At 39.2% G+C, this 27667-nt stretch overlaps 1 protein-coding gene across 1 annotated transcript in view; it reads left to right on the top strand.

The window, feature by feature from the left end:
• Positions 1-27324, top strand: part of LOC137291326 (uncharacterized) — a 31028-nt gene extending 3704 nt beyond the window's left edge. Inside the window, exons 2-22 of the mRNA XM_067822631.1 lie at positions 1784-1882; positions 2161-2264; positions 2680-2808; positions 3063-3197; positions 3464-3528; positions 4021-4082; positions 5122-5231; positions 5697-5886; positions 6496-6561; positions 7185-7342; positions 7804-7941; positions 8401-8559; positions 9392-9476; positions 9920-10110; positions 10780-10869; positions 11433-11648; positions 12141-12259; positions 12809-12943; positions 13658-13739; positions 14755-14875; positions 27104-27324. Coding sequence (XP_067678732.1) covers positions 1784-1882; positions 2161-2264; positions 2680-2808; positions 3063-3197; positions 3464-3528; positions 4021-4082; positions 5122-5231; positions 5697-5886; positions 6496-6561; positions 7185-7342; positions 7804-7941; positions 8401-8559; positions 9392-9476; positions 9920-10110; positions 10780-10869; positions 11433-11648; positions 12141-12259; positions 12809-12943; positions 13658-13739; positions 14755-14875; positions 27104-27324 — 2675 coding nt within the window. The remainder of the gene's footprint in view (positions 1-1783; positions 1883-2160; positions 2265-2679; positions 2809-3062; positions 3198-3463; positions 3529-4020; positions 4083-5121; positions 5232-5696; positions 5887-6495; positions 6562-7184; positions 7343-7803; positions 7942-8400; positions 8560-9391; positions 9477-9919; positions 10111-10779; positions 10870-11432; positions 11649-12140; positions 12260-12808; positions 12944-13657; positions 13740-14754; positions 14876-27103) is intronic.
• The last annotated feature ends 343 nt before the right edge of the window (positions 27325-27667 follow it).

Below are 27667 nucleotides of genomic sequence, written 5' to 3'. Positions count from 1 at the left end.
TTCCGAAATAATAACACAACACAGATCTTCTCCTAGAAGTGATTTCAATACTGAAATCATTTCTCCTTGAAGTGTGTGTGTGTGTGTATGTGTGTGTGTGGATAGATAGATAGATAGATAGATAGATAGATAGATAGATAGATAGATAGATAGATAGATAGATAGATAGATATAGGGTTGGCTGAAAAGTTCTCAGCCTGAGTGGTTTTTCCCCACCAGGTAGAGACAGGTGTTTGCCACCAATGAGGACAATCATTTAGTGAATCATAGACACAAGAACTACAAATGTACTAATAGTTTTATCTCAACTACAGCTCTTTTGGTAAACCTACGCTCTGAAATCATCAGAAATGGACAAAACTGAATACAGGGCAGTCATCAAGTACTTGCAAAAGAAAGGGATGTCCCCAACACAGATACATGCTGACATGGTCTCCACTCTAGGGGATGATGCTCCTTCATTTTCCACAGTAAAGAAGTGGGCTGCAGAATTTAAGCGTGGCAGACAAAGCCTTGATGATGACCCACGCTCAGGAAGGCCTTCAACAGCAACCACTCCAGAAAACATCACGCGAGTGCTTGATATGTTGATGGATGATCGACGATTGACTACTTGACATATTGCTAGTGTAGTGGGCATCTCTCATGAGAGGGTTGAGCATATTATCACCAACGAATTAGGAATGACTAAAGTTTCTGCAAGATGGGTGCCAAAGCTCTTGACAGCAGAACAGAAACGTGTCAGGTTCCAGACGTCCCTTGACAATTTGCGTCGTTTTGAAGCAGATCCCAATGATTTTGTGGCACGATTTGTAACCATGGATGAGACCTGGATACATCACTTTCAACCAGAAACAAAACTACAGTCAAAACAGTGGAAGCATCCTGATTCACCAGCTCCGAAGAAAGCCAAGTCTGTTCCTTCAGCTGGAAAGGTGATGGCATCAGTCTTTTGGGATTCCAGGGGTATTCTGCTCATTGATTATCTAGAAAAAGGTCAAACTATCAACGGCAGATACTATCCTGATCTACTGAACCAGTTGTGAGAAGCAATCAAAGCCAAACAACGAGGGATGATTGCTAAAGGTGTCTTTTCCACCAAGACAATGCGGCTGTTCACAAATCGGTGGTGGCCATGTCAACAATCCACGATTGTGGCTTTGAACTCATTGACCATCCTCCTTATTCACCTGATTTGGCTCCTTCTGACTTCCACCTGTTCCCCAAAATGAAAAAGGAACTCACCAGTTGCCATTTTGCAAGTAATGATGACGTCATTTCTGCTGTGACTGATTTTTTTAGGGTAGCTGAAGAAGATTTCTTCCTGACCGGGATTTGGGCCTTGCAGCATCGCTGGCAAAAGTGTGTGAACTTGGAAGGGGACCATGTAGAAAAATAAATTACAAACGTGGACTTTGTACCTTTTTTTCACAGTGAGGCTTAGAACTTTTCAGCCAACCCTCGTATATATATATATATTCAGGTGATATGATTTGACTAGAATGAAAATTAAGGGGCGATCCCACAGAGAGACACAATTGTTGGAAAGAGGTCCTTATGTTCCCCCATTTCTTTCTACTGCAGAGTAACAGCAGTAACGCAATGTGGTTTGACCCGATATCTTGTAATTAAAGTTTTGGCTTTTACTTATTTTTGTGAGTTCTCCAGTAATCTTTGTGTTAGGTTTTGTTAAGAATTTTAGCATATATAAATTAGCAGATATTATTTGGGATGGGGGAATGGGAGGAACTCTTACCCAAATGTTTTGCACTGTTTTATACAGCACACAAGCCACTCTTCAAGGACTTTCCCTCTCATGTGTTGCTCCGACATATATCTGTGTCAAGACATCTTCCAGTCTGTGTCCTCTACCGTAAACAAGGTAAGACAAAAGAAATCATATATAATTATTATGACACATTCTGCACATAATCAGTTTATACTTCATAGCATAAATGCATATATTTAGAATGGCTTAGCCACTTACTTTATTTTGAATATGTTTAGCTCAGTTATTGAAACATTGTCAAGAGTCTAGAATATATTGTCAGATTTAACTTAAGTGCATGATGATACTGAAATCAAAAATGGAAAATAATTCTGTATGTGCTCAAGATAAATTCTCTTAATGGTAATGACAGAGAAAGCTTTTGTTTTCAGAAAGTGGATCAAATCTAGAAAATATTTTATTTGATTTGTGGAAGGACAAAGATATATTTCACAGTGTATCATCATGGGAGATTGGATCATTTACAGTCAACAAGGTAGTGTTTATGTTTTTGCTGTTAATAAAACATTTCAACTTAAAGTGCATTTATGATACATTGATATTCTAGAGACATAATTCATTTTTTGAAATGTGATTTGCTTGTCCTCTGGACTAGTCTTAGAAACAGTGTATTTCTAACTCTGTATACACTCACTCAAAAAACATAAGGAACAATTCATTTCCTCATAGACGGCTGGATCCACAATACTCTGAATATTGCTGGTGTGCGCACCCCCTCTTTTGTCCTGAAAGTGTATTAAAATGACCACTGAAACTTGGGTGAAAAGGAAGTGTGCACCTCCAGTTTTCTCAGTAGCGTGCACCCCCTTTCTAAAATGGACCAATCCAAATGGATAATAGTGTAAGTGCCATGTGTCTGCGTTATCGTTGATGTTTTGTGCTATGATCAGGAGACCCCAGTGGCTGTACCAGTCCCACCAGTGTTACCTGGCCTTCGGTGTTACCTAGGGGAGACAATCATGTATGACTATGACGGCAAAACAGCAAAATCAAAAATATCCAAATGGTTTCAAGGATTGGTATGTAAAAGCCATACTCCAACTTGTCGATTTTGTTTATTGTTCAGGGAAAGGGAATGATTCAACATATTTTAATCTTTAAGAAGTCTGCAAATTGCCATTTCAAAAATGGTAAATCTGAATTGAAAAGTTTTTTATCATAAAAAGTATTTCTATATTACTGTGAATTTGGAATATTGTAAACACACAGTTTAATGTATGTCCTATTTATCTGATTTTGTTAATGTTCACTGCACTAAATATGCCATTCCAAGTTTTCTCGACACCTGGAGCATCAGCAAGACATCACAGAGGAGGTGGTGGACATGGCTGTCAGGACCCACACCTTCACCATCATTGCCTTCCCCAACATGCACATTCACAGACAGCTGGAGCACATGGTACACCAGGTAGCAAATGACGTAGGAAACTTTACCTGAGTTATAATGAGCTTTTGCTGTGCCCAGTAGTTAACAAGCACAACCAAAACAAACTGTTCTGATTTTCAAGAGGATAAAGGACCTGTGTTTTAAAATTTACTTATGTTTGTCAAAGTTATAAACTAACTTTGCCATTTTAATACATGTACTAGTTTGTTGAATCCCAGAAGGACAGCATTTCTGTACCAAATGTTGGAGAAAAGTAAAGTGGTTTAGTTGTACTGTACTTATTTCAGATAAGCTATGACAGTGCAGACCACATCAAGTCTCTGATAGTACATCCTCACTCTGAGAAGAAAAGGTAATCAGCTACGCTGGAGTGCATTCTATCTCGTTCTGCAAACATGGCTTGTCAGATTTATTTAAGAATTAACATAAAGTTTGAGAGCTTACCCCAGATAGCATTCATAGTTGGCTCAATAATGGCGAAACTTTTGCTAATGTTGTGCCAACGACTGGAATGGAGTGTTCACACTTGGCATCAAGTCTCATAAATACAGATCACTAACATCCAAAAAGGTATACCAAATAAGAGACATCATATTGCAAAATAATGTGACACAAGAAATTCTTCACAAGAAAAACAAATCAGTGACATCATATAACAAAATATTCAAAATTCATGGTGATTTTGTTTTTGTGATCGTGTATCAGAGAACTATCATTTCAACTTTGCAGTCATAAAAATAGTTCTCAGAGTTACAATTAAACATTTATATAATGTGTTATTTGAATTTTGTTGAATGTTTCTCAGTGTTTAAAGATTTGAATGATGCGTTTCCTGTACTATCAGACACATCCAGGAGATGTTCGGGGTGACCTCTCTACCTGCAGCTGTTGTGGTGTACAGTCAAGGTCAGTGTGTGGCCAGCTATCTTTCCTGGATCATCATCCTGGGACCACAGGGTCTTATAAAAAAAACCCCAAATTCTGAAGTTAAATTTTCCTTGAAATTAAAAATTCTCTTTTATCTTTGAAATTTGGAAGTTGCTTTACTTTGAAATTTGAAATTCGAACCTACAAATCTTTACACCACATTTTCCTTGATGGTAGGGTGAAATGTAAAAAGTCTGTAAGTGTACACAATGGCTGTTTGATGAGTACAAAACTGATGATGTCATATTCATGCGACTAAGCATTAATCAAACACGTGTCCATTTTATTACTGAAAACTTAAGATCCCTAAGGTGGTCAGACTGTTTATGGTGCCAGTATTCAGTGTTCAGAGTTGCTTCCCTTGGATATGCCAAAAAGCTATGATTGTTAGCTTGAATCCTGGTTCACCTAGCTTCTGATTGCAGGTTTGTCATCCCAATGTTTTTGGTTTTCATCAAAAGGATAAATTCCTGGACCTGTACGATTATGAACCTCAGACTTTCCCCTCCAACCAAGCTGGCATGTAATGACATAATGGAACATTGTTCAAAGTAGCATACTCACAAAGCTGAACATCGTATTACTGGCAAACAAGGATAAGTTGAATACCGACCTGACAGTAGTATGTATGAGTGCCGCCCACTGGCACTTACCATTGTAAGTGAAGGGGCACCAGGTTGTATTGACTTGCTACACTGACCACATGAGAGTTGGATGAGCAAGGCTTGTGAGGGTATGCGTGGAATCTGAGTTTCATCGTCATGGACTACAAGGGCACTAGCCTACATCTCCTCTACCTTTCATGAACCAAATGGGTTAGCTCATTACCATGCGCTGCCTACTTCTCGTAAATGCATTCTCTGCGCCGGTCCAACTGATCCTTGTTTGTCAGTTGTGTAAATGTTTCATTTGTCGGTTTTGGAAAGGTTTGGTATTTTTGCTTCATGATTATAGTGTTTTATCTTTAGGTTGAAACTAGTGTTTATAATGTTTTAGAGGCCTTAATTTATGTGTTCAGGTGATGGATCTGATCCAGTGATAAAAGTCTTCCCAGAGATCTCCCTTCGTAGAGACAAAATGGAGACCTACATCCAGTCCCGAAGAGTACCAACCGCTCACTTCACAATGGTAGGTTGTTAGGCTGCGTTACATCCCTTTAGCATACCAGAAACCAGTGAGTGTGGGTTTTCATCCTGATTTGCACATACAACATTTTATACCCATGCGTTTGGGAATATGTTTAACAAGGTGTTTCACGTCTGACATGTTTCATTTCAGATACCTGCTTGGTGAAGAAAAATGTTTGGTAATTAGCAGGTATATGACTGACCAGAGGTCAAGGCCATCAGAATTACCTGATGAATATCATCTCACTAAATAGGATCATGGCTTGTATAATCTATAGCTGTCATCTCCACTTCATAACTGTGAACACAAAATTTAAATTGTTTATCAGATATCCATGACACAGCTGAAACTGCACAGGATTGCACTTTAGAGGATAATGAACATTCTCAAACCAGTTGTATCAAAGATGGTATCCTAAGGTACGTCATCCCTATTTAGTGTATCAGTTCTTGTTTTAATCCACAGGAGTCCTTCAATCAGTTAGTCCGGGACACATCTGATGAGAGTTATGTCCCCTTCCTGATTGGCTTTTACGCCTTCTGGGCACCAGGGGCCTTGACGTTCCTCCGCTTCATGTCTCTCACTGTGCAGGAGTTTGACGACCTCAGTGTAGCCCTGAGATTTGGCTTAGTTGACCTGTCAGAGCAAAACCAATGTGAGTAGACTGTAGGTGGCGTCTCAAATACATGTAGTCCCTGCATGCAGCTGATAGCATTTCAGTTCTCATCCAGTTTGTTTTATATGACTGAATCATGGTAAAGGTCTACAACTAATTTGTCTGCCTATTTTGCTTGTTTGGATAAAGTTTGAAATAAAATGAAGAAGAGAATTTAAATTTTGTTGTGCACAGGATAAGTGGTATGTGAAAACTGAGTAAAAAGTGCCTGTGTTTATCCAGTTGATGTGTAAAATGCATATGTTAAATGAATCCCCCCTGGATTCCACAATTCCACAGTTGCAGAAAAAAAATTGTGTAAAGAACCTTTTAATGCTGAAAAACTTCTAGTCCACAGAAAACACATTCTTTCAAGAAGAAGCAATCTGCTGTCTGAATGTCATGAAGCTTGAAAACACTTACAGCTTTGTGTTTTAGAATAAAAGTTTGAAATTCTTTATATTTTTTTATTGTTTTTTCAAGTATTTAAGTGCAGAAATTTTTGCATGCTTTTGAAAAATTGGATGCAGAATTTACTAGTATTTGCAGGGGAATACAGGAGAGACTGCTAAATATATTCCTGATATGTTTGTCCTGATTGTATTTCAGTGGTCAACAGATATATTGACCCCATGAAGGCAAGATCATTTCCTTTCCTCATCCTGTTTACAAAAGGTAAATATGAACATACAGTTCAAATGTATGGATTCATGCTAACCGTTTGTCACATAATTTGTATGTTAGAGTTTGATGTGCAGAGTTATGTCCCTTGGACGTGGCAGAATCTTGTGATTGTGGGTTCAACTCCTTGTTTGTCCTGTTTGTGTGTAGCGGTTTGTCATGTCAGCTGCTTAACCCACTCAGCCATCGTGGCTTCCACAAACATGGAAGTCAGACAACTGGTAGTCTAGATCACTGACTTTGTGTACTCCTCTAATGAGTGTAAATTGTCATGACTCCCACTGCCAAAATCTATGAATGCATGGCGCCAATTAGAAAGTGGTCAGCTGTAACAGATGATATATTTGGGATTACACTTTCTCAGTTGGTCACTTGGCTGATTTTGTATGCGGGCGATTTGGTGCCTGATTCTGAGGGTGTGGTTTTGAATCTTAGATGGGACTCAACCAAACAAAAGTACTAGAATCTGCACTTTACTGAGAAAGTGTAATCCCAAATATAACATGTGTTACATTTGATCACTTTCTATATGACATTCATGGTGTGTTCAGGTAGACATCTGTCTGCTCTACTTGTAGATAGAGAGACAGGTAGACATCTGCTGACATTATTTGCAGATAGAGAGACAGGTGAGCTACAGCAGACTTTGCTGACTGAGAAGAGACCGAGTCCACAGACTGTGTACACAGAGCTCCTGAAGCTTGGCATCAACATCTCCACCTACAGTGGGGAGTCCGTGTTTTACCAGCCATATGGAGTTGAGGACCCTATGCAGGTAGACTCATCAGTGTTAGCTACAAATGAGCTTATACAAACATGATAATGTGTCTGGTGTGTATGAGAGTCCGTATGGACACCTGTTTTCTCCTGCCTACAGTGTAACCAGACAGGACATAATCACTAATCACTATGAGGTTTGAATGTGTTCGTCAGGTATCCGGTGTGTTTGAGGGTCTGAATGTGTTCTCTAGCTTACAATAACCAGACAAGACCTAATCACTAATCACTATGAGGTTTGAATGTGTTAGTCAGGTATCTTGTGTGCTTGAGTGTCTTTATGTGTTCTCCAGCTTACAATAACCAGACAAGACCTAATCACTAATCACTAGGTACTTGCATGTGATGGACAGGTGTCTGGTGTGTTTGAGGGTCCGTATGGATGTATGTGTTCTCCAGCCTACCTCAACTAGGCAGAACCAAATCACTAATCACTAGGTACTTGCATGTGTTGGACAGGTGTCTGGTGTGTTTGAGGGTCCGTATGGACACATGTGTTCTCCAGCCTACCACAACCAGACTGACAATGCACCCAGGAGGCCAAAGACAAAAAAGAAAATGAAAAAAATAAAAAAGAAAAGGGACTGGCCCAACAGGGTACGCATTTTCATGATATGTATTTATGCAGATATATGAAAAATAAATAGAAATAGGTTGATTTTTAATTCTTTGCTGCGCAAAAGTACAAGTGGAGAATGAATTTGTCTGTGTTATGTTATGATGAGTTTGTCTGCACAAGTGGTGATGGGGTAGCCTAATGATCAAAGCATTTACTCATCACACTGAAGGCCCGGGTTTGATTCCCCTCATGGGTACAATGTGTGAAGTCAATTTGTGGGTCCTCCATTATGATATTGCTGAAATATTGCTAAAGTGGCATAAAACCAAACTTACTCACTCATGTAATTGCATCTATAAAGGTGCAGTGGATTTCCTTAATACTTATATAAATGTAGTCCCTGTAGTTATACTGTTTAAACCTGTGTGTGCAGTAACTGAACCAATACACAGTGATATATAATACACTGTAAGGCAAGCTGTAAATTTTTTCCACAGGACATTTTTGATGAAATTGATGCAACCCTCCCAAAGGATCATGGGATACCAGTTGTGTCACACGTGACGTGGAGTCAGGTGGTAGAGAAGTCCCATGCACCACGACACCCGTTCCTGCCTGAAGGTCGATGGGCAGGAGAGTATACCAAGGTGGCCATGGTAAGCAAATATCTGGCTAATATCTGATGGCCAGACATTTATGTCAGTTTTATCTGGTGGTGCTGTCTGCATACTGCTTATAAAACATAGCTGTGTTTTCATGTTGGTTTTTACTCATGTTGTTTTCTTTTTCATGATGTCTCAATGGGCAATGGCTGGACGGTAGTCAGATACTGTTCACGTCCGACTTATATGATCCACTGTACTCTAGTGCGTCACAAAATGTTACACTCATTGTGAAATGAGTCAAATTGATTTGGAACATCAAAGGCAATGCAACTTCCTGAGCAGAGTTATGTCCCTTAGATGCCCTCAATGACAGTCAAGTCCAGGATAGTGATCTTGTGTTTCACTAAAGTGGCAGTATCTCTGGATTTCACATAGTCCTGCTGACAAAAGATGGCAGTTGACTCCAGATTGTTCCAAATGGGAATTTATGACACAAGGTGTATGTTTCACCTAATTTTAACTATCGTGATGATTTGGTTTTGGTTGATTCTACCAATTACAGAACCAAAAGGAAGTGACCTAATTCATTGTACAGACCTTACATAATTGTGATCAAAGCAATTTTACAAGGCATTGCTGAAATGCCTCTGAAAAGGACGAAATTGAAATGAAAAAAAGAAAATATTGAACAAAATAAGAATGTTTTTGTGAATCTTTGATAAATCCATTATTTCTGTTATGGGTAATCATTACACAGCTATGTAGTGATTTGAGGGAACATTTCTTTAACTCGTCCACTATGGATCTTACAACTAGTCCAGCTGAATATAAATAATCATCCCATCACAGTGGTGTTCATCCTGCGACATTTTCTCTCATGTAGATTGTTTTCCTGATTGATGGATGTGGAAGCTGTCGACGTAACATGGATGTCTTTCGTGAACTGCATGAAACCGTGAAGTATATAGGTTAGATATTGTGTTTTGTCACCAGTTTGGCACAACAGATAGTGTCTTTGAGTTCAGTGGACAGTGACTTCTGTGAGTGAGTTCTTCCTGTTTGCTTTTATGTAGGAAACTCTAACTGTTGTTTAACTGGAATGGTAAATGATTCATGGGGGATGTATCAGACAAAACTGTCAATAGGACAGAAGTGAAGGAATGTTCATCCAACGGTACCACAAAGTCATCACAGGCAGTTGATTATATTTGATAAACAGTGACATTCTTTTCATTCTTGTGGCTTAAAATGGTTGGATTACTACTTTGAAACATGTAAATAGCGTTTTCTTTTTAAGATGTTTTAGACAGTTTACCATCATTTGAAATATTTGTCTTTGGTATGCATGTTATTGCTTTCTAGGTCATGTCAGTAAGATTATTTCTTTTAAGTACTTTCTGTGCCATTTTAGATGGTGGCTCCCTCTACCTTGCAAACTGTACACAGGATGAACAGTTGTGTGTGGACCATGGTGTGACAGGCTTCCCCACCATCCTGGCATTCCGTGGGTTCGGGTGGCTGGGTGACGGTCAGTGTGTGTCGTCACAAGCTGAGAGAGAGATCGTACAGTCCATCAGGATGGACTACCATGGAGTGATACTAGTTAGTACCATCACTGATACCATGGCTGGGTCATAATTTGGTAGTATGCACACAGTTTACACTAGAATATTCATTCTGTGTCATTCTGCTGGATTGACATGTAGGTGGTTCAGGGCTCTGCAGAGTTACTTCCCTTTCCAGTAGAGATGCTGTCATGGATTTCACTCCCACATTGATCATGATCTTTGTTTCAATTATTACATGCTTCATGATGGGCATTTCACCCAGGTTTGAACATCAGGACATTATTAGGTGATCTGTGAAGGTTTGGGGTAGAATTGGCCTTCAGCAACCCATGCTTGTCATAAGAGGCGACTAATCCTATCAGGTGATCAGACTTGCTGACTTGGTTGACACATGTCCCAATTATGTAGATCGATGCTTGTTATGCTGATAACGGGGTTGTCTGGTCCAAACTTGATTAAGTTACAGACAACAAAACTTGTTCAGCTGCTTAGGTAAACTCATGACATGCCATGAGTAAAATAGGGTTCAAATGTTCGAGCTGACTGGTTTTTGTGCTCCAGTACTCTTTACCCAGCAGCTGATGGACCACTGGCCTTGGAGTGCTTGGAGTTCATATGCTGTTAGTTCTGTTAGTTTAGGTTAGGCAAGTTTTATATGTATCATACAGATTGGTAATTTATTAGAATTATGTTCAATTTCCAGGTAAAGCAGATCATGGAGTGGTTCTCCTCTGTTGCAAGTCGAGCTGTGAACAACCTCAAATTCAAGCAGCCTACTGTCATGAAAGTAGTGGTAGGTATACAGGATATATTGTGTGCTGTCTTGCCCATGATTTGATGAGATTTTGGGAATGACATCCTAAAATAATTGTGTTTCAGGCCATGGACTGAACAGATACTGGTCCAATGATAGCGGAAATTTAAATATATGCTGTTTAAGACAACATACCTTGTTTAGCACAGAGGACTGTTTTGGAGTAAAAAAAATGACATTTCATTTGTGATAAAAACATTGAATCTGCATGTGAAACAATGAATGTTCGATTTGCCTAACCTAATTTTGGCTTTATGTGTGAAATGAGTCAGTTGGGTTTTGAGGACTTGCTACTCAAGTGCTTATTCCTGATAACAGACTAGCTGTTCTTCAAGAGAACTTTTTAAATGAATGTTGGAAATTTGTTTTTGATAAGGATAAATGACCACACACTACAATATGATATTCTCCAGGGCTCAAGAACAAGAGCCAACCAGTAGAAGACAATACTTGCAGCAAGCTCTTCACTTCATACACAAATGACACAGATCCTCCTTTCAAGTGTAATTTTTCTTTTTTTTACAACTGAATAAACTTTTCAGGATGAAGATATTCGGTTGACTGCTACTCTCATGCCAAAGTATTCCCGCTACCTGCCCAAGTCTATGCAGACAACTCCTGACATCCTATACTCGTACCAGTGTTATCGCCTGGCATGTGAGCTACTGTACGGCCAGTCTAAGTGCTACACAGTGTATAACACCCAGGTTCCCCCGGAGGAGTATGAGGAGAAGGATCTGGATGTGGTGGTGATCAAGGTAGGTGCTACACAGTGTACAATGCCCAGGTTCCCCCAGGAGGAGTACGAGGAGAAGGATCTGGATTTGATGGTGATCAAGGTAGGGCTACATAGTGTACAACACCCAGGTTCCCCCGGAGGAGTGCGAGGAGAAGGATCTGGATGTGATGGTGATCAAGGTAGGGCTACATAGTGTACAATGCCTAGGTTCCTCCGGAGGAGTATGAAGAGAGGGATCTGGATGTGATGGTGATCATTAGGTAGGTGCTACACAGTGTACAATGTCCTGGTTCCCCCGGAGGAGTACGAGGAGAGGATCTGGATGTGATGGTGATCAAGGTAGGTACTGCACTGTTTGTGGTACAAACATGCCAAGATGATGACCTGAAGTTTAATCTCCATCTGAGATTGCACATTGCTTAAAGATCCTTCTCAGTATTCTTGCATTAGGCTAGAGTGTTCCTGAAATGACTCTGTGTCCAACGTCCTGCATGTGTTATCTCCTCTCCAGGTGGTGCTCGAGAGGAGTGATGGCATGAAGGTGAACATCATGCAGACTGGACGATATCTGCACCACTCCATCAGCGAGGAGCTGGGGCCTCATCTCCACACTTTCCATAAACCTCACAGGTAGGCCTCACCTCCACACCTTCCATAATCCTCACCTCCACATTTTCCATAAACCTCACAGGTAGGCGTCACCTCCACACTTTCCATAAACCTCACAGGTAGACCTTACCTCCACACCTTCCATAAACCTCACAGGTAGGCTTCACCTCCACACTTTCCATAAACCTCACCTCCACATTTTCCATAAACCTCACAGGTAGGCTTCACCTCCACACTTTCCATAAACCTCACAAGTAAGCCTCACCTCCACACCTTCCATAAACCTCACAGGCAGGTCTCATAAACAGGTTCAAATGGGGAACTGTTAGTGTTTAGCAATGCCGAAGGTAATGGCAGATAATTCATTGAGACCTCAGCCAGTGAATGCTGAAGATACCCTAGATAGTTTAGATAGATTTGAAGCAAATCCCTTCTTCAAAGGTGGGAAATAGTATTTGGATGGCAACTTCTGTATTGTATAACACCATGTTTCTGGGCTACTTCTTGCCCTTTCTTTATCTTGAATGGCAAAAGAATCCTGTATGTGAGAAATATATATGTCTTGTGCAGATATAACCTAGGAAGCAGTCAAAAGTGTGAGGATGATCACAGTGCCTGTACAGATCTGATAACGTCCTTCACTCGAGACCATGCTCGTCTACCTGTCACCCACCTCACCGCCATGTCCTTCCACACCAAGAACAAGTAAGGACACCAACATTTGATATTCTTGGCTTAACAAGCAAATTTGGAGGATAAAGAACTTTCAAGATCTTATAAGATAAAGAATTTTTTGTAAACTGTTTATCATTTTGCAGTCAGATTTCTAAAATATATTTTATATTTGAGACAGAACTATTTCCAGTATTTTTGTAAAATATTTTCCCTCCTGAGTTACAGTGTCTATAGCACTACGTTAGTCATAGACCCATGAAGATCTGAGATGGAACTGATCTTCAGTAGCCTTTGCTTGTCATACAAGGCTACTTACTGAATCAGGTGGTCAGGCTTGCTGACTTGAATGACACATGCCACACATTATTTCAAGTGAGCCCCATAGAGTTATGCCCCTTGGAGCGCTCTCTACGAATATTCTACACACACCGTGTGATCAAAATCAGTTTGGCAGACACTGACAACACCACATGTGACAGTTTGCGTTGTACAGAGCAGTTATGGCATGTGTACATTCCATATATGGCATGTGTTCTCTGTTTCGAAGTTGTTTGCCTCAAAGTTTCAGGTATCAATTGTAGGCAAGACGTAAGGGACAATAAGTCATTTATTGCAGTGATAGGAAGCTAAAGTGAGTACATATCCCCAAAATATAAAATATAGGTAAAAATATTGTTGAAAATGTATGAAGTGTGTCTTTAATGCATAATCATCATCTTGTAACTTCATCGCCTCTATGTGCAGCCCACTGTTTGAGGAGGATCTGCCTTTACTACTCAGCCTGGTCCATCAAGATAACATCACACAGGATGCAGATTTCATGCAGGTATTTAACCACACACAGTCAGAAGTTTACATGTTGCTGTCTGTAAAACAACAATACACATATATCTGTTCCTCAGTGCTGAATCATGAATAGAGCTGAAACGGTATACTACAGCAGTTTGTTTTCGGTTCGGTACACCGAAACTGACTTCATAAGTACGATAGGTTCTGTTTTCATATCGAAAATATAGTCTTCCTCACCCTATGCAAAATACTTTTGAAATATCATCACAAATTTTCCATGTAAGTTAATTCTTCATAACATCTTCATGTTTTTACTGTCTGACATTTCTGTGCTGCTATTGCCAACAACTCATGCTAATACGATTGAATGAACATGGATGTGTAAAGCATTTTCTTTTTCGTCCCAATTTCAAGAAGGTTTCTTCTTTGAACTTTTACCAAAAGGGTAGTGCCTTTCCATGAAAACTTTTTTCCTTTTGAATTTATTGTTAGTGAACCAAACTGAATTGTACCGAACTGAGAGCTGTGTACCATGATATGTACTGAACCATGGTATGCGGTACAAATTTGCACCCCTAATGATGAACACCCAATACAGCATGAACCTGATTAAAGCCCACCTGTCACCATGGTAAAAGACTTGAAAAGCTACATCCTTTACTGGCTATAACAGTATAATTTTAACCTTGTGTGGTTGTTTTCCATCTACAGTGTATGAGAACAGGCTGATAAGTCATTCAAATATTCGAAATCAAAGCAAGTGATTGTGATGCTTTACAAGCCAGGACTACAATGTGATAACTTGTCCTGTACCAAAAGTGGGCATATGGACTAAATAACGTTAGGAGCATAGCTTCCTTGAATGAGTGTTAAGTCAAATTTGTTCTGGTTTTCAATTGAACAATTTCAATTAACAAAAACACTGAAAGACTGAACAGAAAAGCATCTATGAAACAAGGGACACAACTCTTGCAAGCTTGTCGGCTAAATGCCTATGCACCGCTTTAAACATTATAACCCAAATTCTGTTATTGAAAAATGATTGTATTCAGATGTTGATGGAAGTGGGTACCAGTCTGTATCAGGATGTAGCTGTGATGACAGTGGATGTGGATCTATATCCAGACTGGGTGTCACGGTTCGTACCGGCAGGGTATCACAAGAAAGCAGCAGGTGCGTGCCATTTTATTAGCTTTTAACACTCGATGAAAAAGAATAGTTTTCCTGTACTTTAATGTATGGTCTGCAGCAAAGTTATCCTGTTAAATTTTTCCTGTTTCTCAGAAATTTTTTTGTGACTAAGCATCCTTTTCCTCATTTTCCTTTGTTAACAATGGATAACCAGTACGGATGGATGAAGTTTTCATAAGCATGTTCTTGTCTGTCATCACTATGATGGTGATCATGATGAACATGATTAAATTTTCTTTTACATGTCTTATTCTTTGTATTATTTGACATACACGTCTCGTGTTTTTGGAATGTTAGCTCTTTCAAATATATACCTTATTCCTACTTCTTATGAAGAGGGATGGTGGTTAGAGTATTTGCTCGTCATGTTGAAGACCAAGGTTCGAATCACCACATGGGTACAATGGAGTTCATTTCCGGTGTCCCCCATCGTGATATTGCTGGAATATTGCTAAAAGTGGCGAAAAACTAAACTCATTCACTCTTTAAAAAAATTAATATATTTCCTCTATAAAAATGGCATATCTTTTGGTAAGGTTCAGTAGGATTACATGCAGTTTAGACTCGATCCTGAATCCTTGGATCTCATGATACGTGTCACTGCTTATGTGCTGAAACTAAAAAATACTTCATGAATCATATACAGTCAAGTCTTGTTAATCCTATCTCCGTTTATCCGACAATCAGTTTCATCCACAGCTTTTGTTGGCAACAAATTGAATAAACGTAACTTTGTTTCTTTTATTAGTCTCACATCCTCGTTAATCCAACGGTTTTTCTGTGCAACGGACGATGTCAGATTGAGACTTGACTGTATTTATCTCTAAACAATTGCATATTAATAATTATTTAAAAAATAGTTGCTTGAAATTTATGCATATTTTTTGTTCTGCTGTGTCAAGAGCATTGCCCAAGTTATGTTACATTTATTTTAGCATCCTAGTTTTGTCTGTTCATTGTGTAATGTGACACTTAGCAACATTCCACGATCCTGCTATACTGGAGCCCTGAAAGTAACCTAGCCTAGACTAGACAATCTAGTGAATGATACAGTGATCAACAGCCCATGCACTCAGTGAAGATCGGGATTAGAACTGATCTTCAGTAACCCATGCTTGTTGTAAGAGGATCAGGTAGGATAATAGAATCAGGTATTCAGACTCGCTGACTTGCAGTTGGTTGACACTTGTCATTGTATTCCAATTGTGTAGGTCATGACATTGATTGTCTTTTGCCAGACTTGGTTATTTTCAGAGTGTCGTCATACACAGCTGGAATATCGCTGAGTGCGGTGTTAAACCACAACCAAACCAAACCACAGTCCCTGAACTGCATCATATTGCCAGAGATGAAGCAAGTTCAGGAACTGCCATCTCACTGGCTCTTCAGTTTAAAAGTAATTGTTAGTTTCTATCAAATGTCTTCAGTGACTAAGCGTAAGTCTGCCATGATCTGTTTGACATCTTGTACAGCCAGCATCAGCCTCATCTGCTAAGTTCCAAATAGGCGTCCTTGGAAGAATTTGCTGATATTTCATGAGGTCGTGTTTACTGTGCTTGCTCATCATTACATATGGAGTGGTGGGGTAGCCTACTGGTTAAAGCATTCACTTGTCATGCCCAAGACACAGGTTTGATTCCCTACATGGGTACAATGTGTTAAGCCTATTTCCGTTGTCCCTGCTCTGATATTGGTGGAATATTGCTAAAAGTGGCGTAAAACAAAACTCACTCACTCATCAGGACTTATTCTGAAGATGATCTTCTGGATCAGTGGATCATTAGGTACATAGTACCTCGATAAATTTGTACCTATTTCCCTCACTCATGTCAGGAACACAGTAACCTTTCACAGTTGTCTCCCTTTGTCCATTCTTGACACGTACATTCAAATGACACTGTGAAGATTTATAACATATTGTGTCTGGTTTGTTTTATTTCCTGTTAGGCACTTTTGATAATTTCCCTGATAAAAAGAATATATCAGAAATGCATTGTCATCTCTTCAAGAGACTGAGGATGTTTATGGGTCTTTTTTGTTTCTGACGAGACAGCTGTATTTTAGAAACACAATGAACGTCTCTCAGCTGTTACTGACAGAATGTTTTGGATCGGTGTAAACCATGTCCTGTTTCTTTGTGGAACGCTACAGACATTCTCTGAACTGTGAGTGGGTATGGTTTTACACTACTTTTAGAAATATTCTAGCGATTTCACAGGGATACCAGGAACGGACTTCACACATTGTACCCATGTGGGTACTCAAACCCGGATCTTTGGTGAACGCTCTAACCACCAAGCAAACCAACTGCCCTTGGTAGCAGTTGTTTTACTTTAACCCAAACATATAAAACTGAAGTGGGCCTTTTTTATTATTTTTTTTGTGGCCCAGTGTTTATTGCATTCACTCATGATGAAGGAGACCTGTGTTTGATTCCCAACATAGGTTCAATGTGTGAAGCAATCTCCAGGGTCTCTTTCCATGATATTGCTGAAGTATTGCATAAAACCGGCTCACTCTCTCTTTTCACTATGTTAAAGGGAAATTTATCACCCCACACTGACTTCCACAGTAGATTTCACAACAAATGAATTGTCATAATGCTATTACATTGTTAGTTAATGTCCTCATAATGATTTGACATCACTATGATGTTGACAATGATGTCATGTCACAAAGATGATTCAAACCCTTGAAGGGCATTTAGTTGAGTTGATTCATTCTTTTACTGATAACAGATGAAGAATGATTTTTGATGATAAATAAAATCTCACCCTAGTGTCTTCTGATATAAAATATATCAGCACTTGTTTACTAAAGTAAAAATATCCTCGTCAAGCCTTGCATGTTTACAACTTTAATCAACTTGTGTTGATCTGTTTGCTATCTGAAGATATTTGGGTGAGATTCTCTGTTTACTGGTTTTGTTTTGAACACATGAAACTAATGATATTTTAGTTCCTTTTGTTATATTCTCTAACTCACTCAGATAATGAATAATACTATTGATGAATGAAAACATATTATTGTTTAGTTTAAAATACTTTAATAATCAGTGGAGCAGGTGATAATTAGTAATGATTGGTTGGAAATCAATAACCTGACAGTGGGGTTTGCTGCTCATGATATCAGTCACTGGATTGCCTTGTTATTTACAGGCCATCCTCAGACAGGTGCAATGTAGCTGAGTGGGCTGTTGAACAAAGATGATATTGAACTCTTTATATGTGAGATTGTTAAGCTGAACAAAGAAGTTGCTGTAGATTCCTCCATGATGCAAGAAGTATCTCTGTGATGCTGTATTTGCCGTATCAAGCATCCTAATAATAGTCCCTGACAGGCTTCACAACATCTCTTTGTGTTATAACATAATACAGGACAATTCATGTTTTCGAGTCCAAAATATCGATTCCTTGATAATTAGCTCAAAAAATATATAAGCCATTAAAGTAATCAAGCCAAAGATGTTTAATCACTAGTCTCATGTTGTTACAGACAAAGGCATTTTTTCTTGTTCATGAAGTGAACATTAGCTGTGGGTGGTAGGGTAGTGGTTAAAACATTTACATGTCACACTTAAGACCAGGTTCGATGTACAATCTGTGAAGCCATGATATTGTTGGAATACTGTTAAAGGCAGCATAAAACAATACACACTCATCCACCCACCCACACAAGCTTTCTGCAGAATTTATTTTCTTCCTCAGTATTATCTACAGCTTTGACTTTCACTGATGATGGAATTATTTGTTCACTTTTATGTTCAATCTCTGAATATATTTTTACAAGAACCTCATGCCAGTGTCAAGGCCACTTATTACAATGAATATGGCATGTATCGTAACTGCTATTAATGACATATGGTAGCTGTCAGGACCTGTATTGTTCACGGGATCTTTCTCATATACACTCTGCTTATGTTGGAAGTACCACTAGACCTTATAAAACAATGATTCAATGCATTAAATAGCACTATAGTGTATAAAATAGCAGTGTAATAAAGTGTCTAACATAACATTGTAATGTATACAGTTGCACAATCCCCTAACATGTAAAATAGCACTGAAGTGTATTAAAGACTCTCTCATGTATAAAATGGCATAATGATCAAATAGTATCAAATTGTCTAACGTAACACTGTAATGTATACAATAATTACATAATATGTAAAATAGTGCTATAATGTTTAAAAGGCACTATAATGTTTATCTTACATCACACATAAATGTTGTTTGTTGATTGGCTAGGCCAATCAAAGTACCCTGCTTACAAGTGAGTAACATTATCTATGTTACCTGCTGGAAGTTCTAAACTGTGGGAATGTGTTTGGTTCTTCATGTTAGATAGTGTTTGTGTTGTTGTCTAACTCAGGTAGTCCTTTTATGATCCAATACCCATGCTTCAAACAGTTCGAAATTGACATTGTGAAACATTACATGGTGATTTTACACATTTTAGTGCTATTTCATACATGATATTACTGTTACACTTGGTCTGTCTCACAGTCTCTGAACCCCAACATTGTCCATACTGTCTAACCATCTCTGTTGTGCTAAAGCCCTAAATGAAGCAAGGACACTGGTTGTGAACGCCTATCTCACTGGGTCTTAATTTCAACTGAATTGGGATTAATTGTTACTATCAAACTTATGTGTATTCAGAGACTAAGTGTTAGTCTATGTACTGACAAACATCTTGGGTACAACAACCCATGGGCCCCAAGGGACCAGCAAACAATGTGTTTATCTTGACAAACACCTCTATGACCTGTAGTGATCAGGTTTTCCACTCACAGTAAGCTCACATACAAAGATTAACTGAAACATGATCAAAACAGCGTTGAACCCAAGTCCCTCACTAATACCTCACGGCTGGTGGGGTAGTCTTGTGGTTAAAGTGTTCGCTCGTCACGCCCAAGTCGATTCCCCACATGGGTACAATGTGTGAAGCCCATTTCTGGTGTCCCCTGCAATGATATTGCTGGAATATTGTTAAAACAAGCATGAAACTAAACTCACTCACTCACTCTAGGATCTGCCATGTGATGCCAGTATGCAATGATGAACTAACATATGCTCAAAGGCATGTTGAACCAAACTCATGACTGATATGTCCTCTCCAATTTATTTTGAGATTACAAGAGAATGTTCAAGCGGTTTATTGATGGCAGTTGCTATTCCTGGTTTAAAATTGTAATAAAGACAACGTGTTGCAGGACACAATGTATTATAGTGTACATACTACAGTATATTGCCATGAGAATAAACAGTTTGATGTCAACAGTGACTTCACTCCACCAGGATATTTATGAAAAGTGAACGCGCTGATGAATAACTAGGATATCAAAGATCAAACAACAAGATCTTGTTTCCTCAAGGTTGGGAACAATCGGCCAATACATGTTCCACTTGAGTCCGTCGCCCCAGTGAAGTGCTCTGACCAATTATTTACATTATTACTAATAAAACCCTTTCGGCTGCTTCCCGTAATATTAATTTGTTTTGTGGTTGTTGAAAATATTGTTTTCAGAATTATAATTATTATTGATAATATGTGAAAAAGTGTGCCTATTTAATTCCTGGTTCTGCTCTGATGCACATTTACAGGGCAGGCCTCTCTTCATAAAGTAATCACAACACGATATAACGGCCATACTTAACACAGACTTAGTTATTGCTGAGGTTGTTTCGTGGAAAGACACCACATAAACCTATAATTATTATAAATAATTAATATTTGAAAAAAATATTTTCACCAATTTTCACCCATTCTTGGAGTTTTGAATATTTATCAACATTTGTTGATGCACAGTAAACTATAGTTATAATGAACCAATTATCACTAATTTCAGTCCCCAATAACTGTAGTTTATTACGTGCATTTCAAAGAGCATATACACAAGAGTGCTGTGACAAAAAGAGTTCATTACATCTGTCAGTCATTTAAAGCATGTTAATTATACAAGTGATTTAATGTATTTGATGCACAGAAAGCCCTGTGGAGGGATTGCTTGTTATTGCCTGTATCTCAGGGTCATACTTCATGGCAGCCTTGTCCTCATAAGTAGGTGGCAGCCGGGATTTTCAGAGAAACAGACAAAGCAGTCATAAAAACCTGTTTAAATTAAATTTGCAATATCTTTCTCCATGACAAAACAGAAAAATTATCCCTGGTTTTGCATGATTACATGAAGGCAATGAAGACGTCCATAATCTTCACACACAGACGCCCGAGTGATGCAATATTTGTTCACACTGTTTCTGTAAGTGCATTCTGCTGTTGTGCAGGTGATCTGTCTCACATGCAGTTGACCTGTGCATCTATACGCAGGTTAATTGGATCCAGGGGTGAAACACATTATTTACTGTGTGGTGGATGGGTATGGTGTGGGATTGTGGGCGCATTTGCACTTTTAGTTTCCACAGCCTGCATCATGGCCCAAGCTGGATTCATTAGCGTGTTTATTTGATGAAGGAAATATAATGGTGGTTGTTTATTTTGTTTAATGTCAAGAATAATTAAATAGGTTTGGGCTGAATATAAAGTGTGCATTTTTAGTCACTTGAGGCAAATTTTTTATTTCTTTGTTATCAAAACTACATCCTGGTGTGTTTTGAATAGTGTAATGAAAAAAGTTAGCCAGTTTTTTTATCTGCTCTGTCAATTAGACAGTTTTGCATGTTGTTTACACATCTTTTATTGTCAGCAATCATGTTTGCGTTTGACAGTTTTTAAATTTGGAGTTTTTCAGATGATTCTTTTTACATTTGGTTTATTTGTAATTGGTAGATCCATCCTTAATTGTGCATGTTAAAACTGCGTGGTTGGAGATTTCAGTGTGATTGTAAGGCTGATGATAGGGTGTAAATAAATCTGTGTCTGGAGTAGTGAGTGAGTTCGATTTTACGCCACTTTGGCAATATTCCAGCAATATCACTTTGGGGACACCAGAAATGAGCTTCACACATAGTACCCATGTGGGGAGTTGAACCCGGAACTTCAGTGCGATGAGTGAACTCTTTAACCACAAGCCTACTCCACCAACTCTGTTTGGAGGATGAACACTGTCGTAAGATGTGCCTTTATCAATGTGCAGATTCATTAATCCGCATCCTCATCAAAGAAATACTGTTGGTATGAACCACCAAGTATGGCATTTTCTTTCCAGTCTAGTTTGCAGTTTATTCACTTATTATATGTTGTAAATGTTAAACTGACAAATGAAATATATTAACTGTCAGAAAAGTATTCCAGCAACAGGTCAGTGGTGCTTAGCTATAGTCATGTTAGTTTTTTGACAAAAAAAAATTGTCCTCCCTCTATGCACAGTTCATAGAATGATAGTCTATGCTGCATGTCTCATGTCAAAGACTCCAGCAGAGCAATTGGGCAGCCTAATGGTTAAAGTGTCCACTCATCATTTCAAAGATCCTGATTTTATTCCTACATAGGTACATTGTGTGAAGCCCATTTCTGGTGTTGCTTGACCAGCTCTGTGGTGTAGTGGTTAAAACGTCCGTCCAGAGAGTGGAAGGTCATACATCCAATCCCTGGCTTTGTCATACCAAAAGATACAATGTGTGAAGCCCATTTCTGGTGTTGCCTGACCAGCTCTGTGGTGTAGTGGTTGAAACATCTGTCCAGAGAGTGGAAGGTCATACGTTCAATCCCTGGCTTTGTCATACCAAAAGATACAATGTGTGAAGCCCATTTCTGGTGTTGCCTGACCCGCTCTGTGGCGTAGCGATTAAAATGTCCGTCCAGAGAGTGGAAGGTCATACGTTCAATCCCTGGCTTTGTCATACCAAAAGATACAATGTGTGAAGCCCATTTCTGGTGTTGCCTGACCAGCTCTGTGGTGTAGTGGTTAAAACATCCGTCCAGAGAGTGGAAAGTCATACGTTCAATCCCTGGCTTTGTCATACCAAAAGATACAATGTGTGAAGCCCATTTCTGGTGTTGCTAGACCAGCTCTGTGGTGTAGTGGTTCAAATGTCCGTCTAGAGAGTGGAAGGTCATACGTTCAATCCCTGGCTTTGTCATAACAAAAGATACAATGTGTGAAGCCCATTTCTGGTGTTGCTAGACCAGCTCTGTGGTGTAGTGGTTCAAATGTCCGTCTAGAGAGTGGAATCCCTGGCTTTGTCATAACAAAAGATGTTAAAATTTGGTAAAATTTCCCTGCCTGGCGCTCGGCATTCATGTACCACAAGGCCTGGTTTGCTCAGAGTCAGTATAATGTATCTCAATTGGGTTTTCATGCTTAACTGTGGCATGGTATCTTGGTGAGCTAGCACTGTAAAACCAGCTTCAGTCTGGGCTAATACAGGCAGACACATATACACACGCATGCACATTGTCATATTAGGGAAATAATCTCATAAAGCTTGATGTTCAACCCCATTTCATGTCACCTCAGCTCAACTCATTTCTGTTCCCAAAGATTTGGGTACAAGGGACTAAATAGAAGTTGATTCTTCAAATATGGGGTATAAAATATGTAATGTTGGTCTACCCACAGACAATGTGAACATTAATTGTTGTAGACTATATGATGAATCACATGCTGCCCTGACTACTAATTTGATGTAAGGATAGGTCCATTCACATCTAGTTTCTGTATGCTAAGCTTGCTGATCAGCCATGAGATGCATATTTTAGCATTTCATGTTCAGCATCACAAAAGTTCAAGTACTTTGTAATTCATTGGTAGATTAACACTGAAGTTACCTTTGTAATTGTACACAACTTCGAAAAAAAAGGCTAAAATCCAAACAGGAAAGAACTCAAAAATGACCTAGAGCTAATGAGACTTGACAAATCTTCCAGATTCGAGTTAGTGAGAGCATGTAGTTTTACGCCAATTTTAGCAATATTCCAGCAGCATCATGGTGGTGGCACCAGAAATGGGCTTCACACATTGTATCCATGTGGGGAATCAACCTGGGTCTTCACTGTGGCGAGCAAGTACTTTAACCACTAGGCTACCCCCTTCCAATTTGAATGAATCCATATTAGTTTTTTTCTGTGGTATTGGAGACAGAGTAGTTCATTGTTTATACTGGTAACTGGTCTGCTTCCCAGAGTGAAATTTGACAAATCTGAGTCAAGGATGCATTGCATTTTGATCAAATCATATTCCCAACAATATAATATCTCTGCCTTTTGTTTTGACATTTGCAGCTCGGTACACTGACTTCTACATAGACCTGCAAATGATGTCCTGTGGTAGTGTCTTCTCTTATAACAGAAATATGTCATGTCAGAGTAAATTATGTGATAGAATTAATTTGTTTTAGCCTATTGATATTTGATGATGACAGAATGGTTCCCATAAGTGTGTGTATATTTAAGAAATTAGAAGAAAGAAGGAAAAGTTTCTACCCGATTTGAAATTTGAGAAAGGTTATTTGGGTTGGTGGTCAGGGATAAATGAATTCATGTCTTGTTTGACTATTTGGATATCAGAACCCATCAATGTTTTGTTGAAATCGATTTCAATCCTATTTCCCAATCTTTGTTACTGTCATTGCTCATTGTGGACAAATGTGGATGAAGGGAGTCAGGGTGTTGGATGTGACAGGGGACAAGATCCCCAATGTGTCAAGTCAGTGTGTGAATCTTTGAGTTTAGTTTTATTCCAGCTATATGGTGGTGTTTAGTAAATAATTGAGCTTTGACCTGGCAATCCAGTGATTAACAGCATGAGAAGTGAACTATGCAATTGGGATACGATGACATGTGTCAACCATGTCAGCGAGCCTGGCCACCTGATCCCATTAGACACCTTTAATGACAAGTTTGGGTTACTAAAGATTCTAATCCAGATCTTGGAAGATTGGGACCAATGTAGCCAGTGTGATCACTCAAGGAGGATGTGTTAATATCTTGCTTGAACAGAAGATCCCATGTTGAATATTAGAATATAGATATTGCCCAGCCTTCCATGAGATTCATCATAATAGATGTGTGTGTCATTCAGTAAAGTCATCTTTGTGTTTCTGCTTTCATAAGTGTGTACTGAGATGCTTTTGGGGAGTCTTCTTTTGTTCTTAACGACTCATCACTATACGTCTGAAACATTGCTGAGGTGATGTTCAGTTTTAACTCACTCTTAAAGACCTTGATTGTCATACCCGAGTGACCGAGTATGGTTTTATGACACTTTTAGCAATATTCCAGTGATATCACAGCAGGGGACACCAGAAATGGCATCATACCTAAGCAGTGTATGGAAATCCTAAAAAAACAGAAAGCCCTCAGGACTGGAAAAATGGTGCTGGCAAACGTATAACCAGCCTGTATTAAACATAGGAAAATGAGATAGGGCTTTAAAATAAAGTAACTAATGATTTAATTGTAGTGAGATAACCTTAAACGTGTGCAAAATCAAATTCAAATTACATAACTTGCTGGTCACAGTTGATTTATTTAGTGTCACTGCCATCGGAATCAGTTGTGTGGCAGACCTGCATACTTGACAATACATTTTGTCCTTGTTATTGTAAGCTGTAAGTCGGTCAAACTGTACTTTCCATTTACATAGCATTACAACCTAGACTCTAAAAGACCTGACATATTTGATCATTTGCAGCCTCTTCAGGTGATCTTGTTGTCTGCTGATAACGGCCGACAGTGTTGCTCACAGACATATTCGAAGATGTATCCCAGAAATATTTCCTGTAGTCAATGACATGGTCAAACATATCTTGTACCCTTAAAAATGTATTGGCCCACAGGGCTGGCTATAAAACAAAGTTGCATGCCCACCATGTAACTTATACAAGCAGCGGGCCACCGGGCTGATGCTGTCTCATGCACCAAAGATCCAAGTGCAGTTTCACACCTTGATACATTGTGGTGCCCATTTTTCGTTTTGTGTTAAGTCATATGTTGAAGGAAGGAAATATCAGAAGGGATAGTGCAAAGATCACAACCTTCCTGGACAACATGGACTTCTGGAACAGGATTATGCGGCATGGTATTTCAGTGACACTACAATACTGGCTTAAGTCTGGGCTAATACAAGCAGCCACACATACACATGCATGCTCATTGTCATATGTGCGAAAATATTGTTAAGTGCGACATTATGCCACATTTCACCTCACCTATTGGTTATCCCTATCAACATATCTATGTCACCATCAACTTACATATTGGAAATACATGCCTACAACATCCAACAATGCAAGGCTCTTTTAAGAATGCAGAACTCACTTGACATGTGGAACCTTGTGGAGAACATATTAGCATCCTTCTTCAAAACAATTTTGTAAAAAGTACCAGACAGGAGGGTACATTACTTGTAATTACTTATGATGACTCCAAGGCAACTAGTTCTTGTTGTACCCAGGCAGGCAGATACTAAGTGCCAGGCAGGGACCAACAAGTACCATATTTTAACGCCTTTTGATATGACAGGTCGGGGATTGAACCCACAACCTTCCGCTTTATGGGTGGACGCTCTAACCTCTGCACCATGGAGGCGGTCAGGAAAACTAATGTGGCTTTGGAGCTGAACATAACATGATTTGGGGGATTTTTCAGCTGCAGGAGAGTACATATTGTAAAATGAATGGCACTTTCTTGAGGGTTGGGTAGCAAAGTGCTTAAAGCATTAGTTTATCACACCAAAGATCTTTGTTTGATTCTTGTCAATGTGCAACATGTGAAGTCCATTTTGGTGCCACCAGCAGTGATTATTGGTGAAGGCTGCTTTAAGCTATACTCACTCTCAGCTGTAATATGATCACTTCAGAAATGTAATTTAATAGGATACTGTCCTGGAAATGTTTTAAACTTGTCACTGTATGAAAATCCAGTGATCAACAGTATAAGCATCAATCTGCATAATTGGAATACAGTGAAATCTGTCAAACAAATCAGTCTGACAATGGCGAGCATGGGTTCCTGAAGATCGGTTTTACGTCAGATTTTCACAGGTGTCATGATTGAGACAGGGCTTGGGAAAGGTTCTGATGATCTTGGCATTTTACAATGCCCACGATGTTCCACTTCTGGAAATCCTAACGGCTAGCTCCCAGGGTTCTTGATGACATTTCCAGACATTGAATATGCTCTCTCTTTCTCTCTCCTTCAAAACCTGTGAAATTGGCAGCCCCAGGCTGTTTAAGCAGCAGAGTCCTCCTTTAATTTTCTCTCATTAGTCATTGTCATTTCTCAGATTTGCATAATGTATGTTTTCAGTGGAGTCCGATGTGCCTCGTCTGTTTCACTACCCACGCGTCTGTTTGGTCCTCCCCCGTGACCACCATCGTGCAGCCTTCTACCCTCCTGTTGATGCCACCACCGACGATGTGGTCAGCACCCACACACACTTCACCTACACAACTGAGGGATTGTTGGGATTTGCCAGAAACTTCTTGCAAGATCCGGCAGCCCACCTTATACAAACAGAGCATTTTTGATGTTGTAACAATTCAAGGTCAAAAAGAAACTGTTATTTGGTACTACCTTCCACTGAGTGTTGACAGTTCTTAATCAGGATAGGTAATAATATGGCCATCGCAGGAGATAAATAAGTATAAATCTGCTACACACAGAAGAGCAAGAGAAAAACAGTTAATAATCTATGCATATTAATTGCTTTGTGATGCCATAATTCAAACACAGAAGGTAGGTCTTTATTACTGCCTTGGTGATAACATCAGTGTTATCTAGTTCAGGCCATACTAATGTCTTGACTTGGTTTTTGGACTAATATATCTTGTTCAGTGTTTCCAGGTAGGAGGTTAAAAAAAGTTTGTCAGC

The sequence above is a fragment of the Haliotis asinina genome, chromosome 7 (assembly GCF_037392515.1).
Source record: "Haliotis asinina isolate JCU_RB_2024 chromosome 7, JCU_Hal_asi_v2, whole genome shotgun sequence".
NCBI lineage: Eukaryota > Metazoa > Mollusca > Gastropoda > Lepetellida > Haliotidae > Haliotis > Haliotis asinina.
The sequence above is the reverse complement of the archived record's forward strand: the minus strand, read 5'-3'. Positions and strand labels throughout refer to the sequence as shown.